Source organism: Ambystoma mexicanum, chromosome 1p, assembly GCF_040938575.1.
Source record: "Ambystoma mexicanum isolate Mex_15411 chromosome 1p, UKY_AmexF1_1, whole genome shotgun sequence".
In the NCBI taxonomy this organism is placed as follows: domain Eukaryota; kingdom Metazoa; phylum Chordata; class Amphibia; order Caudata; family Ambystomatidae; genus Ambystoma; species Ambystoma mexicanum.
The window spans coordinates 1,380,827,551-1,380,844,537 of record NC_090921.1 but is presented as its reverse complement, the minus strand read 5'-3'; the positions used below and the strand labels follow the sequence as shown (position 1 = coordinate 1,380,844,537).

General features: G+C 46.6%; 1 protein-coding gene across 7 annotated transcripts in view; it reads left to right on the top strand.

Annotated features, from left to right (window-relative positions):
- The window catches only part of PHKB (phosphorylase kinase regulatory subunit beta), a 2,092,963-nt gene that overhangs the window by 991,914 nt on the left and 1,084,062 nt on the right, over positions 1–16,987 (top strand). For all 7 annotated transcript variants that reach the window (XM_069607056.1, XM_069607058.1, XM_069607055.1 and 4 more), the window contains one exon: positions 8,364–8,427. In XM_069607056.1, the coding sequence (XP_069463157.1) occupies positions 8,364–8,427 (64 nt within the window). The remainder of the gene's footprint in view (positions 1–8,363; positions 8,428–16,987) is intronic.

Sequence of the window (16,987 nt, the reverse complement as noted above, 5' to 3'; positions counted from 1 at the left end):
TCATGGGTGGGCCTTTGGAAGAAAGGATGCGTAAGCTGATAGATGAGTTAATGACTGATCGGGAAACGATAGGTATGAGAGAGTATGTGTGAGCAGTTGGATTTATGAATGAATCAGTAACTGAGTGAGTAGATGTCTTTTGTCTGATAACATTAGCCTTTTCCGACAAATCAGACACAGCTAAATGAAGCACGATTTCACGGCTTCCTCTTACATTCAAGCGTCTAGAGAAGACAATCATTGTGAGCGTTGAATTTTTCAAAGCAAAATGGCCTCGTGCATCATCTGCCAGTGGTGTTTTAACTGGGCAGGCCACCAGTCGGTCCAGGTAGCGATGGTAGATGACTTTCAGGTTTCCGAAAATTAGTAACAAGTGTTGGTGACCCTATTTTGCCAAGCCTATCAGCAGCATTTAGTATTTTTGACGGCCCAGGGGCAGTATTAAAGAAACATACCATTGACTACGTGTAGTCCCTTCTCCCCGATCCATGGCAGACATTTTTTTGGCTTTTTTTTTTGCTCAATTTGACAAACGGTTGACATGCCCTTTCTCAATTTGAGTAAAAATACTATTGGTACCCCGGTATAACGTGCCAGCGTACTAATAGCAACAGAACCCTCGGAGGGGTTGCATTACTGGTCAGGTAATGTCCCGGGCGCCACTTACAAGCCCGAGCGAAGCCCTCCTCGGGTCTATTGCTTTATTAACACTCGTGCAAAAAGTATCATCTTTCAATGCTTTTTTGCAACGAGGGAATGCTTACCATAGTCCTAGACAATTGCACGATGCAAAAATGAATGGAAGAATATTGTTTTTACCCTAGGAAAAGTGCTAATTGCACTTGCACTGGTAATGTTTCTTTAATGTGGCCCCAGATACTTATAAGTAGTTTACATGGTGGCGGGATGTGTGCAGTCTTTTTTACCTCTGACACTCTTCTTATTAAACAGGTCTCATTCAATACTCCTCTCTCTGTTCAAAGCAGTTAAGTGCCACTGTCATGCAGAATGAATGCTTTTACGGCTCAGATTTATTACACATACTTTTCAGTGGGTACATGTGCACCCTGATTTAATAGTGTGCTTAGGTTCTACAAGTATACAGACGACACACATTTCCCCAGTTTCCCTGGTTGGATGCGCTGATTGAAGAAGTGATTTGCAGCTGTGTGTTAGGAGCTACTAACTGGAAGGCCAAAAGCATACTCAATTTGGATCCTGCAGGAGTTTGCGTGTTTATTCTTTTTTTAAATGTATTAAGCACTTGGTGAGCAAACAGCGTAAATTACACAACAGCAGCGCCATACATCATGAGGTGTATTCACCATAACAATCATGTAGCATGATATATCGACAAGCATACACAGAGAGCTCCAATGAAACATTCTGGGCACTGCTCTCTTTGCCAAGTTAACTCAAGAGTTTGCTTATTTGAATGGGAGGTGAAGCTCTGTGCTCTGGCTGGAGGTTTTGGGCTCATGCTCCAACCTGGTCCCCAAATAAGGATCTTTGAGATCCACCTGGATCTTAAGCTTTGTGGCCTCAAAAGCGTGTTGGGTGCATTCTGGATTCATATTATTTCCTTTAATCTATATAAATGTAGCTCAGTTACCAAAATGTGAATTAAGGCTGCAGGCAATCTGAGATCTTGCATCTTGCAACACGTGTTTTTATTGTGGTTGGTTGCAATCCCTCTACTTGTCAGCTCAAGGATTAATTTATTTAAGCTTCTGTGAATTGTACCCAGAGCCTTTCTTTAATTAGACACCAAATTCCCCACTGACGTTCACATTGCAATGGGCTCCTTGGGAGATGCAGTCTTCTAGGCGCCACAGGTTAGCAGTCCTCAGAATTAGACTTACCTGCCTTAGCGGCTGCTTCATTCCTATCCTTGGCCAGTCCTCTTGAGCTCCCAATGAAGGTCAGGCTGCTGCCTTATTAAATTCCATAATGCTAATGTGTCTGTTAATAGTATAATGATAGATTCATAAGTGAGTGTGCGAATGTGTGATTCCGCAAATGGCTGAGTCAGTGGAGGTGCTGGTGTGTGGGCGGATTGTTCTATGAATAGATGCTTGAGTTCTATTGGGGAAGGGCATGGACATGGGCTCCACACGCTGACTCAGTAGAGTCAGCAGCCCTGCCAACCGAACATCAAAAAAACCAGGACAAAATAACACCCCACAACAGGAGAAGGCCCGGTTGCAAAACAAGATTCTGATACTCCACCTTGTCCCCAGGATAGTGCATCATGCTACTAACAGCACCTGCATCCAAACCCCCTCCCCCATTAGTGTGTGCTGCAGGACAAAGTCTTCAGGCAGGTACACCAATGGGCAGCTTGGAAGCTCTAGTTGACTGTGCACATCAGTATATGCTTAATGCCAAATGACAGATAGAAAAAGGGGAACATGCCACCAGACACACGTGCATGTTAGTAGAAGATAGAAGCAAACTGTAATGTGTATGGAAAATTGAAGCAAGGCAACCTCATTTTTATGTTGCGTGGGTTCCTGACTGCTACCACTAAACTCAACCCTTATCATGGCGAAAATGTCTTATTCATCACAAATTTGAGACTTTTGGCCAATCTTCCCATTACAACACGATTTCAAATGTTTTGAAGTTCTGGTAATAGTTTGGGTTCCTGTAATAGATAACCCTTATTTTGCAGGCAACTGTTATGCATTTACTACTTAGGCAACGTGCTGCTATTGTAAGGGTGTTGAAGAAGGAGCCTGACACAAAGGTGGCATGATTTTGGCTATAGACTTTTATTTAGGAAAATGGAAAAGTGGTCCTCGCTATCCCTAACTTCTAAGAGGGGTTTCCCTGCCTCACAATAAATGCTAAAAGGGTCTGTCAAGATGTCTGTCAAAGTATAAACCACTGTCATTTGTCACAAACCTACTTCTATCCCTCAAACTCTAAAACTAAAGAGTAAACAAACATAAAGTTCCTTCTTTAAGGAGAGTTGCTCCTTGCTCCTGATTCTGGATTGTTGCTTAACCAAAATGTTCCTTCAAACGTAAACACCAGGGTGAATGACTTCCTTCCCCTGGTTTGCAGGTTTCAAAACAGTCTTTATACAATGTTCTCTCCAGGAGAATGGCCCCCTTTTTCTGGTGTGATTCTGTACAAGTTCCAATAGAACCGGTGGAATATGACTGCCTTCCTCTGGTATGCCTTGATACAATGCACAAAAAGGCCAGGGGGAATGAATCCTTTATCCTGGTGTCACCAACCTGACTTCTATTTCAGGACCAAGAGAATGCTTCCCTTCTCTTGGTCTGCTCCTGACACACAAAGCCAGGGGGAATGACTCCCTTCTCATGACATTACTTGATATTCAGTGCTTTCAGATTGATGCACTCTTTGCCTTGGTAACTTGCTGTCAACAATGTCCTAAATCATCTTAGGCTCCCAGATCCTTCTCTTGTGATTAGTGGACTTATCTCCTCTACTATGATGAGGAAGATTTCCTCTTTGCTTTACTGTCTCTTTATTGGGGTGGTCCGTAAAGGTCCCAATGGGAAAGAGGGGTTCACTTTGCATATGCCATATTGGTGACATGGGTGACAGCGATGTTGCGATTTAGCAGATATCTGGTGTAGTTGATAAGGAAAGGATAAGTGTTACTTTTAGTGTAATTTTGTGTTTGTTGATGCATTTTAGATTCACACACACTCAGCAAGATAGTATCAAATCTGCCGATGCAAGATAAAAGCAATGTAAGTGTGTGGTGTGCCATGTAGCAGCTGCTAAGTGCGTCATATGCGCACGTGCGATAGGAGATTTGTAATGTAGAAACCACTGTGTGAGGACACAGTAGTCTTGAACATACATGCACAGAAATACATACATGGGGGTCTTTAGGGACATGTGTTTGGGATAGTTTGGGTACATGGTGGATGCACAAATCTGTATGCCGCAAGTCCTCTCATAGCTAGGGATTGTGCAGGGCCAGAAGCCTGAAGTAGCGAGATAACCACTTTGTGACTGGGAAAACTGGTTGGGCAAAGGCAGCGAGCAGCTGCGATTCAGTCAGATGGTCAGCTACGGTCATGTTCAGGTTTTTACGACTTGGTACTCTTGTGCACAGGAGATGCAATCTTTTTAAATACATGGGAGCCTGTTATTCATTGTCCATGGAATTCCGGCCATCTGGTAGTTAGTTTGGGGCCGATGATGGGTTTTGATCAGGTTCTCAGGATGTACCCAGAGGCCATGCATGCTAAATTAGTAGTCTTGTAGATTAGTGTGAAATAAGGATGCCAGCAAGTCTGGGTGGATAAGATAAATATTGCCAGTTCTAAGGGAACTTGTTTGTGTTCTCCCTTCTCATATTGTTGATGTGTCCTTGCAAAGACCCTGTGCATCACATTCAGGGTTAGATGTCCCCGGCCAGTTGGAACTTGTAATGAATTCTGTTTGTTGTGTGAATGTGTAACTATGGAATGATGTCATGACCTACCACGGAAAGATCCCAAAAAGGGGTGTGCTGTAAATATGAGCTGATGCAAAGATATATGGAAAGGGGATGGTAGGTAAATAAATGTGGTATTGAAATAAACCCTTTAGAGGTGCAATCGTTGGCTATGGAAACAATGCAATAAGGATGATCTTAAGAGTGTGGGAGGGTGCAGAGGAGATGTAAACAACTCTGGGCTGAATATTCACAAGGAGAGAGGAACTGGAGTCCACAATCTGTGGAACACTTTCGTCCCCTACACACCAGGTGTGTTTGTATAAACAAACAATAGTTATGTGACAAAAAGTTTAGGGAGTAAATTCAATCATGCAATTTTTTGTAGCTAAAACAGGGTTATTATAAAGGTAAGCATAACATACAGTTGGTCCATATATGTTTCAATCACATTACAATTCATCATATTTTATCAAATACATATATGTTCATCTACAAATAACTTCCCAACGTGTTTCGGGACAACAATCTCTTCATCAAAAGCACAAGTTCCACTGTACTTCTTAAATCAGATTTCACAGCGATCTATAGTGTAAGATAAAGGGTAAAGTATATTAGCTATTATGTTTGTTCATTGTTTACTATATACCATATTTGAATATCTACAATGGCTCTCATGTCACCACATTAGTTGTTCACCTGGTAAGAATCTGATGTGGATGTTCAGGGAGGGTAACCTCCGTTCAAGCTACTTCTGCAGGAGGACGATGCAACGTCAAGAGTCGGTAATGGGTAGATTAGGATCCGTCTATAACAGAGGGATATTTAAGTTATCAACGTGAAGGAATGGTAAGGATGACCTTTTACCTGACTCTGTATTGATTTGGGAAGAGGTGATCTATAGCTTCTTGTAACCTATGGGAAATGGAATGGCGTCAGAAAAGGGTCTGCATCATATGATGGTATGCGAGTTGAACATCAGAGAGACATAGTGATGGTGTTCCCATACCTCAGGTCCCAACTGGTGTGCGAAGCCGGCTTCCGCTTGATTTAAGGTGTCTTGGATTGGCATCGCTAGGTGCAGAGTTGGTCCTCTAAAGACAAAATGGCAGGGAACTATTAATTTACTGCTGGGTCCGTTCCATCATAAATAAGGTATGGAATGCGTTGCACGAATTTACCTTAATTTCATCTTGTACCGCTGCGTGCGGTTGGAGCACAGATGTGTGCTTCTTCTTTGGTTAGGAATAGGGGTTGGTAGGTAATCGAATGGACCCCTAGAACAAAGGATGCAAGAGTATTAATATACCAATGGGTCCATTAGTCTTTAATGTACATTACAGTACTTGCAGACACGAAGCATACCTTTTATAAATCTTGCCGTCGTAGTCTCATCATGATGTGAACTCCGAAGGAATGTCTTCCAACCTAGGAGAAATGTCACAGCCTCCTGCAGTAGCAGGGTGGTGCTGAAAGGCCATTTAAAACTATTGTGCGGCTCAGCGTGCCAGTGTGGTGATGTCATATATAAACAAATGACGTATTCGCACTGGGACATCGGCACGGAAGTGACGGTAGAACAAATTATGATTAGCGATAGCTTATTGAATCTGAAAGCCCATATGGATGAGAAGCTGTGTTAGTGTAGGTATGCCTTTCATAGAGGTGAAAAAAGCTGATGTTGGTACATCATTATCCCAGCAGCAATTCAGTGATATGTGGTCGGTTGCTTTAAACAGGCGAAGACGTCCTGCAGTAGGTGACAGCATTTGGCGGCCAGCCATGGTCTTAGGGGGGACTAGAAGTGGAATGGCTTAGGTGGCTCATAAAAAAGGGATTATTGGGCTATCCCTATTTTTAGATCTTACCAAGTAAGTGTCCAAAAGTGGTGTGCATGCTCAGTCTGTTGGGTATTCCCCTGAGAGTACAATCGCTAGTGCCATGAATCGAGTCAAACTGTTAAACAATTCTAGAGTGTATCTATAAAATGACACTTTGTCGGTTATTTGTTTTAGATAAAGCCATCTTCGTGATTTTGAAGTGACCTACATAACCACATGTGGAGTCTTATAAGAAGGCACCCAAGTGGAAATCTTTGTTCATCCCATTTGGACTCAAGCTGTCAATCCAGTAGAGTTCCCTCTGATTCAGCCTCTGAGTATGGTCTCCTCCCCTCAGTGATTTGTGGACTATTTCTAGAAACATAAATCTCAATTGTGCTACTGAGTGTCTTTTTTCAGGAAAATGACTAGCAATGGGGAACGTACCTTTCTCGGTCCGTATGTTACTCTTGTCCTCATTACATTGGTCTTTAACTTTTCTTGCTGTTTGCCCATCATTGTAGATCCCACAGGGAAAACTTAGTCTAGTCTAGTCTTAGTTTTGACCCCGTTCTTGGGTGTCTAACGTAGCTACCCTTCATGATGTTATTGCAGTTGTTGCAGTGCAGACAATGTATGTTATACTTATTTTTATAATAACATTGTTTTAGCTACTAAAATTGTATAATTGAATTTACTTTCTAAACATTTTGTCACAAAACAATCATAACTATTGTTTGTTTATACAAACACACCTGGTGTGCAGGGGACGCCAATGTTCCACAGTTTGTAGAAACCAGTTAAATAAATGTGTCCAATTAGGGCGTGGGAATTAAAGGATATTACATATCTTTGTATAGGTTTGACCAATCATGTGTGGGTTATGATTTGTAATAAAATATGTGGGAGTGTTTTAACTGTTTCAAAATGTATAAAATGTGTAAACTTGTGTGGAGACTCCACAGCATCATCTACCTCCTCCCGGTCATTTGTACAATAAACTTGCTTCCTGGACAAACGTGCACTCGCTTCATAAGAGGTGGGCCTACTTTGGGTTAAGGCGATCGCAGGTCCATCCACACAGGTCCCAGACCATTCTCATCTCACCAGTGGTTTCCTCTTCCCCATTGTCTTTGAGGGGCAGGGTCACAGACCCTTCGCTGGTGTTCAGTGGACTTATCTCTGCCACTGTGTTGAGGGTGACTCTCTGGTATTTACTTTATTTTTCTTCGGTTCCCAGATCCTTATCTTGTTTGGGTTCCAAACCATTACTTTCCTCCCCTTTTCGCTAGGCCCACTTGGTTTATTCTCCTGCCAAGTTCTGCCACAAGGAGGATTAATCATATCAAGTTTGATTGGCTTACATTCAGTATTTTCAGCAAACTTGTATTTATTCTCAAGCTTTATGCCCCTGCAGGCTCCCGCATTACACCCGTTACCTACGCTGGCTTCGGGATGCTCTTCCGGTTAGTCCTCGGGTCTCGCTTCATTCAGGAATGTTCAGGAATGTTGTGCTGGCTTTCTTTGTCTCTACAGATCCTGCTCCACATTTTTAGTCCCCACTAGGTAGGCCGGCGTTATAGGGGCTGTTGCAGGACTGCGTGGTGTTAGTGCCAGTCAGAAGGGGCGTGTGAAAAGGTGCAAGAGGTTTCGGGCAGGTTTGGGTTCGGGTGTTGTGCCGCCTATCACCCAGGTGGTCGTTCTAATTCCCAGTAGGGTAGACTGTCCCCATGAGGTCCTTCCACATTAAACCACCCTTAGGGGGACTATTGGGTAGTGACGTCACCTCCCTAGCCTCTTGAAAAGGGGCTCACTCCTCTGAAGAAGTGACAACACCAAGTGAATCATCACACTATCCAGAAACCATAATCCCCATACTATGCTCTAAGGTTTGTATTTTCTGATTCGCTTCTGAGTTTTTTCCTTGGCTCTCCTTGTTGTCCAACAGTATGAGATGCATTTTTATCTGTAGTTGTCAACTTCGTAGACAATCCTGTTTGATTTGTGCGTGGACGTCAATTAAACCTCTTATGTAGGATAAAGGCTTCTAACATTGATTTTCTCTTCATGAACAAATGGCTAACATGCCTCATTTTCTTTTATTTCCTCTCTAATAGCTCTGTTGGATTAGCAAAAGCTGCTCTCGAAGCAATTAATGGATTCAACTTGTTTGGCAATCAGGTAATATTACCTTCCAATTATTTGTTTATTTTGACTTTGTGTGTATTGGTTTGTTTAAAATATCTAATGTGTCAAAAATGTATTTCAATTTCATCATGGGTCATTTGTGACTGGGAGAATCGAAAATGGATGCATTGAAATTGTGCCATCATTGTGCACATGTACCTCAAGTAACACCCACGTTTTATATGATGAAATGGTTTTGTTGGATGAATGACAATGCAAAAAAGAGGCATAGATACAAATGTAGATGGGGCATTGGGATACTGTCAATTTTCACAGATCAAATTCTGATACCCTAATGCAGGGAATGTGTGGCTTGCGTGACGAATCGAGGGAATTCGTCCCATCTCCCTAAGGTGGAGTTCCCCCACAAACCCCCTGTGAGGCTTGGGAGGTGAGCTTGCTCCGCAATACCCTCCGTAGGGGTAGAAGCAAGTGGGTCCTCAAAAGCAGAGACTCCCCCTTAGGGGACAAGGACGCCCATTACTATGAAGAACTCCCTAAACATGTACACATTATGACATACTAAGGGATACTCTCCAATATTTAAAAAAGTTTTACAGCAAAACTGGGACGAAGAAACTCGACAGAGATTTCATTATGTTACTGAAAAGGAATATGTCCCTTTAAATAAAAAATAATCAATCTACTCAGATGGTTACGTTGATTAATGTAGCATTGGAAACACACACACACAGTGAGAGAGGAGAGACAGAGGAACACAGATGTTGGCCTGGGGAGGTCCCGAGCCGCACAGCACCTGCAGGAAGCAGGGATCAAACTCGCTCAAGTGTAGAGAACCGAGCGCCAGAGGTACGTCGTAGCCGCAGCATGGGAAACCATGTATGCAAAAGCCCAGGAATAGATGGTGGCAAGACCACGATCGAGGATCTTTGGTGTACCACTGGTCTGACCAACTTCAGTGATAAGAACATGTATGTGAATCTGTAGGAGACCCGGTCTCACGGCCGAGTACCGGAAAGCCAAGAAGAGATGAGAAAGCAGGCGGAGAGGAAACGCTGTGAGACAGCCGATGAGGGCGAAGGAAAGGCACCAGCAACCAAAGCTAAGCAAGAAGGATTCTGAGGAACCTGACTCTTGAAGACGTACTCTGTCGGATAAGAAGGTAACAGGCAGTACAAGAGACGTGGGTAGCTTCGAACAGGAAATCTGCATATCGCCAAGCCAATTCGTCTCAGTACTAAACCTTTTTTTTTTTACTTACATTTTTATTGCCATTTTTATACTGCAATACAATCATTTTCATTGAATAAAAGACATCAACAATCTTCCTTATTTCCCCTCCCCTTATCCTGCCCCCCCCTCACATGTACTATCAAGGCCAGTCGCCCAACAGGAGGTGCCCACGGGCAATCGTATCAAAGAGTTCAGACGTTCCCGGTGGCAAGGGAGGATAGCACAGTGGCAACGTGCGCGCCTTGGAAGCAAGACGGCACGAAGCAACACAGGTTCGATCCCCGGGTCCGCGCTTAGAAACATCTGGGTGTTTAAGCGTGTTATAAATACGCAACTAAGAGAAAAACAATTACCCTACTACAAAACAAACAATTCCTGTAACAGCGCCTCGATGCCTGTGGGCTGTGTGAGCGCTTTAAAAATGTAAAAATAAAATAAAGGGTTCTGTGTATAGTTCCCTGGCACATTAGGGTCTCTGTTCAAATAGGAATACTAAAAGCAGTACAAGCCCCCCTGTTTCAATCCATGTCAGAGGTTTAGGTTTCCATCCCCCCCGCCCCATTTCATCATAAATATTCCCCACTCAATCAAAAAGCTTTCCATCGTGTCATTTACCACCACAGCCAATTTCACATACGTAAATATGTCACACAGCTTGGTTGCTAGTTCACTCTTAGCTGGGGTGGCTTTGTCTTTCCACTTACTCTCCCCGCTCTTAGCATGGATTAAACAATTTCTACGAACCTGAGAGTGTCAGTGTCAGCACCTGGGATGCCCAGCAACACCTGGAGGGGGCTCAGGGTGGGAGCTATTCCGACCAAGCCTTTAATCCAACTGAGGACTTCTGCCCAATATACCTGTACCTTAGGACAATCCCACCACATGTGATACCATGAACCCGACTGTCCACACTCCCTTGGGCAGAGTGGGGAGGATCGCGTAAACATATTAGACAATCTCAGGGGAGGCAATTGCCAACATTGTAGAATTTTAAAATTGTGCTCCATTGCTGAGGTATACAGGTTGCCGGAGAACATTAACTTGAAGATTCTCCTCCAGGAGTCATTTGGTATCTCCCCCCAGCTTTTACTTCCCAGAACTGTTTAAACTTCTGCCTCCCCTCCAGCTCTGCCGTGATCAGTACCTTATACATTCTAGACAGCATTCCTTTCCTCGAGGTGGACTTACTAAGAATTTTCTCCAAGGGCGTGTGTGAGCTTGAGATTTTAGGGTGCCATTTGGGGTCAGTCAAAATGCCATTCAAGCGTAAGTATTCAAAGACATTCAGTAAATTGGCTGCCAGGACCACAGACAGAGCCTCAAATTCGATGAAGAGATTCCCTCTGAACAATTGGTCTACTCTCTCTAAACCCTTGTCTGACAACAACTGCGTGTTTCGAAAGCCCTTGTTTACCATATCAATGGGTCGCCCCATATCGAGCTGAGAGGCGATGGCCAAGAGGAGAGGAGGGAATTCCCTTTGTCCTTAATATTCCCTTGTTCCCTTCCCGCCTTCAAGTGCTTTGAAGCACTTCACTGGTTTATAAACACTGTATAAATAAACAATTACCTCCTTTAGGGGTTCCCTTGCCCTAACCTCGTACACTTCTGGTCTCGCTCAGTCACGCTCGGACCATTTCCTGATGTCGAAGACTTTTGAATATGTGTGGCTTTTTCTACAGTCCTCCGCAGGACCACTGTCGACTTTCCTGCTTTCAACTCACACTCTTATGTCATTTTCCCCATTGCTTCCTGGTCTGGGTAGTTCACTGTCTTATGCATCAGAGTTCAACGTTCACTTTTTTACTTTCCCCTTCACTCTGGTTAATTTTGATCACCTCACTTTAACAGTTCATTCACTTTATCGTTACAAACTTTTCACCTTTCACAGAGACTTTCGAGTGGGCTACTTCCTTTTGCTGGACCACTCTGTTACTCAGTATCTCTGACTTTACAGCTATAATTATTTCAAAGTTCATTTGCAGGTCTGCCTTTCTTAGCGTCTCACCCACACGTGTGCAGCCTTCAATTGTGCGATATAATGTTGCCACTTCAATCTTTCTTTAGCACACACCAGTCTCTCATGTCGCTTGCCAGCTCACTGGTTGTGTTAGTTTCTTTCTTATCTTTAACTGACTTCCATTTTACGTGTTGACGTTAGTACCACAGGCATGGTCTCGCCTCCCAAACTCTCCCGTTCACCCAAGAGGGTCGCTGGCGTCCTTGAAACATAATGCAGCCTTCTTGTTTGGAATTTGGCCTTCCCCATGTGTCTTTTGCGGCCTTTTGGTGGCAACAACCTCCTGCAGGGAACTCCTGGGTTCTCCACCCATGGCTCTCATCCCTCGGTCCGTTGCTGTGCTCCAGTAGGTTCACCTTTGCCCCGGAAGATCTGCTCTTACTTGTGTTCCACCTTGCTCAGAGTGTGTCTCTATGTTCCGCTTTTTATCCGTGTGAGGAGAGCTAATTGGCATCAGATGTATGCACTTAGAGTCATTTGCCTGACTTTGCTGATCCAATTAGCGTGACCTGTTCAATGCGATGTGTAAGAGTTGGTACCATCTTCCTCGGCCCAATGTTTGTGTAAAAAGAGGGGGGTTTGGGACATCAGAGAATCCTTTGTAATAGGAGGGATCATGTGTTCGGGAAAAGGAGGAATACCATGTCTCACCATCCGCTGCCTCACCTTCACTCCCCGAAGACCCCTCACCCAGGTGATCCTTCCGCACTGGTCCAACCCCAGGAATTGGATCCAAAAGCGATGGCCGTGTCCTGGCCACCTGGATGACAAGTCCCAGAGGATTAGCGGGTGAGACACCCTTTGGTTTCTCACAGTTCTGAGAAAGTTTGCTTTCCCTTTTAATATGAGGAGAATCTTGGCGTGGGCAATGCTTGCTTTTCTCTTCATTTGTAGAAAAAGTGTGCACGCGTGAACGTTAAGGATAGAGTTAAGTCTTCCTTTTGAATTCACAATTAGGCACACGCAACCACTTCTTGGTGTAGTTTTCAAAGATGACTTCAACAATGATCTTATCAATGTTCGGTATTCAACAATGACCATCACAACATTCACTCTTCTTAATAAGTGACATGCGGCAACTTCTTGATAAGGTTCACAGTCTTTAAGAGATAAACAATGGGTTTTAGCAGCGTTTGCTCTTCACGCAAGTTTAAAGGAATTATCAAATGCACGCAAGTGCTACTTCTTCAGCATGGGGTCTGGTATGAATTCACATGCTCATGAATATTCCCCTTTGTCAGGCCGGGAATCCTTGGTGTAAGAAAAAACAGTTTCACTTACAAACGGTCTTTTTCCTATAAACCAATCACTGTGCTCTGGGTCATACTGGCACCAGCCAATGACTGTCCTCTCCCTAACCCCCTCCTTTGGCAACCATCTTCAGATTTTTACCGCATGTTCAAGTATTGGGAGTGTTCGTGTTTTGCTCCGAGTGCTTTTCTACTTTTTCACGCTTTATTCATTAAAAGGTTCCTATTTTTGTCAAATAGAGCCTGTGTGCTCTTTTGCTCCTTTGACCATCAAGCAGTGATCCGTTTTTCAGCGTCTTTCAGCAACCCTCAGGGGCAAGAACCGTTGAGAATTTCATTGAAGATTCCAGAAGGCCATCGGGCCTATTCCGCATGCTGGACCATGTTGGAGGAGAAGGACGACGGAGGTTCTCTCTTCAAGCTCTGCTCCAGCTGCGGATTGAGGAACTTGTTTGTGTAGGACAAACACTCCCAGTGCCTCTACTGTCTCCATCCGGACCACAAGGAAGCGGATTGCGAAATTTGCCTGGGTTTCTCCAAACACCGTCAAGGATCAACACTGTAGGTTGGCATTGTGGCTCAATGCCAAGTCCTCTACCCTGTGTGGCAAGCAGGGGCATGTCTCACCCAGGACAGGCCGGTCCGAGGATCGGGCTTCCAAGTCCTTTGAGGGCGTTCCACCCATGGGGGCCCAAGACAAGGCCAAGCACTACTAGTCAGTTTCCGTCAGGGTCGCCGGGCAAGCAGGTCCCGCGACTAGCAGGGCCTGCTCATCTTCACCGTCTGCCTCTATCTCAAGTCCTCTCTCCAGCTCCTCCTCGAAGAGAAAATCGGCTAACCCCGGGAAACTGCGTGAGAAGCCGGAGAAGGCCAAGGCAAAGGGTAAGGTGTCCGACCTACCCCTGAAGGCGCAAGTAGTCCTGGCGAAGTCATCCACGACGATCGAGCTGGTGGCAGCCGCCCTCTTGAAGGCTAAAGGGGCTGACCCGGTCCAGGGGACCCCTGCAGTGCCCAGAGTGGCCCTTCCTTCCAGGCGGGAGGCTTTGGCCAACCCGGTGGAGAAAACGCCGGCTGAGAGGATGCCGTCTCTTAGCCGGAGACCGACCCCTCAGGATGCAAAAAAAGGGGGGGAGGCGTGGAGGCCTCTACCGTGCTCCAGGGTACGGATATTTCTTCTTCGGACAAAGAGGACATGGTGTACATTCACATGGTCCCGGAGGATGTGGGGAACGATGACGGAAACACTGAGGAGGGTGACGACAGCGGAAACGCTGAGGGGGACACATGAGTCCTGGACCCAGCAAACCTACCCACCACCCCCTCCGACACCTCCCAGGGACGTATCACTGTACATCCTTTCCTCTCTCCACATGCTGGTATCGGAGATCCAGAAGAGGAAACGGCACCCTACGCCACCTCATCATCCGGCGCACATGCCCTCCCGTCCTGGGCACACAGGGACAGACAGTGCGACGATGGACACGAATGACCTCAGCGGCAGCGTTTCCCTGCCACCGAGAACTTCTCGTCCGGACAAAGTGGGTTTGTTCCACTCCATTGTCACCCGCGCATTTGAGCTCTTCCTGCTGACACCAGAAGAGACCAAGAAGGAAGGTTTCCTTTACTAGTGCTGGGAGGCTAAGAGGAAGACCATTCTGGCGGTGCCTCTCCTGCACAACTTTTGGGATGAGGGCCTGGCAGTGATGAGGAATCCCGCCTGAGCCCCAGCGAAAAGAGACCAGCTGCCAAAGAAGTACCGGAGGCCGGAGTATGCAACCAAGTGCCTGTGGTTGTAGCCCTCCCCGGACTCTGTGGTCTCGGCGGCTGCGAGGAACAAGTCCTCACATCCATCATCATCGGCCTCCGTTCCCTTGGACAGCGAGGGGAATAAGTTGGACGCCAGCGGTAGAAAGGAGATATACTCAAGGCAGCGAAAGCTCTTGCGATCCTGGCCAGATGCGACAGGGAGCTGTGGTATAAGATGGTCCGCTGCTGAATTTCTCCCCGACGACAAACTGGTCGAGGCGCTTGAAATCCTCCAGGAGGGCGAGGTGGCATCAGACCAGGTGAACACCGTGGCCCTGGACGTCACAGACACAGGGTTCCGACAGATGTGGAACGTATCTACCTCCGTCGTTGTGGCTGGTTGAAAGACACCAACTTTCGCCAGGAAGTTCAGACGAGGGTCCATGACATGCCTTTCGACTGAGACAGTCTCTTTGGGAAGGCCGTTGATGAGTCGTTGCAAGCCGTCAAGACCGACACAGAGACGGCCCGGGCCTAGGCACACTTCAGCAGCATCATCCTTACTTTTGTACTTCAGGAGGAAAATCCGGCAGACCGTCAAAGGGTTTCGGTGGGGGGATCATCCTCGTACCGCCTGCCCTCCTGTTCTACGACCTAGGATGCCTACAGGGGTCGTTCCAAAGCTTTCAGAGGTGGCTGCCGTTGTCACTTCCAAGGCGGCACGCAGGCCCCGAAACAGGATTGAACCAGCCAGGACGTCGGGCCCACTCCCATGCATCCCGGTGCAAGGCCGGCTGGCGGGCTTAGTCAGCGAGTGGGAAAAGATCTCCACTGACCGATGGGTGCTGGACACTCTCGCCCACGGACACACTCTAGAATATCAGCAGAAGTGTCCGCGGATACCACCGGTGGCCGGCAGGAGCAGCACATCCCTCAGCTCCTGCAGGAAGTACGGGCCATGCTAAGAAAGGGGGTGATAGAGCTGGTCCCAAAGCAACTACGGTGCCCCAGGAGTCTACTCCAGATACTTCTTTGTAAAAAAGAAGACCGGAAACTGGAGGCCCATTCTCAGCCTGCGGCGTCTAAACAAGTACCTCAAGTCCCAGAAATTCAGGATGGTCACGTTGCAGCACGTGCTCGGCCAACTGGAGGAAGTGGACTTCCTGGCGTCGCTGGATCTAGACGACACTTACTTCCATGTCCCCATTCACGAGAAGCCTTGGAAGTTCCTGCCCTTCATCGTACAAGGAAAGCACTACCAATTCAAAGCCCTTCACTTCAGACTGAAGTCGGCACCCAGGGTGTTTACGAAGTGCCTGCCACCAGTGGTGGCCCATCCGCATCTGCAAGTGATACATGTGAACCCGTACCTCGACGACTGGCTCATCCGGGCCAAGTCAAGGGAAGTCGTTGTCGAACACACGGACAGGACTGTCTGGCTGCTGATGGATCTGGGGTTTTCAGTGAACTTTCCAAAGTCCTGCTTGATTCCATCGCAGAACGTGCTGTTACTGGGGTCCAGGCTCAACACGGTCTCCTGCCTGGTGGCCCCCTCAGAAGAGAGAATAGCGGCCATACTGGGCACGGTGCAATGGCTGTTGGCACTGGAGATCGCCACGGTGCGGATCATCAAGTCGCTGCTCGGCATGATGTCGTCGTGTGTTTACCTGATCAGACTCTGCAGGTTACGGATGCAACCCCTTCAGGAATTCCTGGATGCTCGGTGGGTCCATGGGTCCAGAAGCTTCGCAGACAGGATTATTCTCGACAAGGAGTTCGGTTGAGCGATAAGATGGTGGGGCGTGTGCTCCAACATCTCCGGGGGCACAGTTTTCCAGGGCCCCCACATACCAGGAGACGGGCACCACGGACGCTTCCCTGGAGGGCTGTGTAGCCCACACCGGATGTCTACATGCCAGAGGCCTGTGGCTACCGGAGGAGAGGGATCTCCACATCAATGTCCTGGAACTGCAAGGTGTGTTCTGAGCCCTCAAGTCGTTCCTTCCGTCCCTCAAGGGCAACATCATGACGATCTTCACGTACAATAACACCACAATGTTCTACATCAGGAAGCAGGGGGCACCAGATCCCCAGTGCTCTCCAGAGAGGTGCAGGACTTGTGGCACTGGGCCGTCGCCCAAGGGATGTTTCTCATTCCTTTTCACCTGGCGGGAGTCCAGAACACCATTGCCGACTCCCTCAGCAGGAAGCTGCGCTCTTGCCATGAGTGGGAGCTTTGACAGGATCAAATGGAAAGCCTCTTCCTCAGGTGGGGCAGACCCCAGATCGATCTGTTAGCGACAGCGATGAACTCCAAATGCCAGAGATTCGCCAGCAGTTTCCA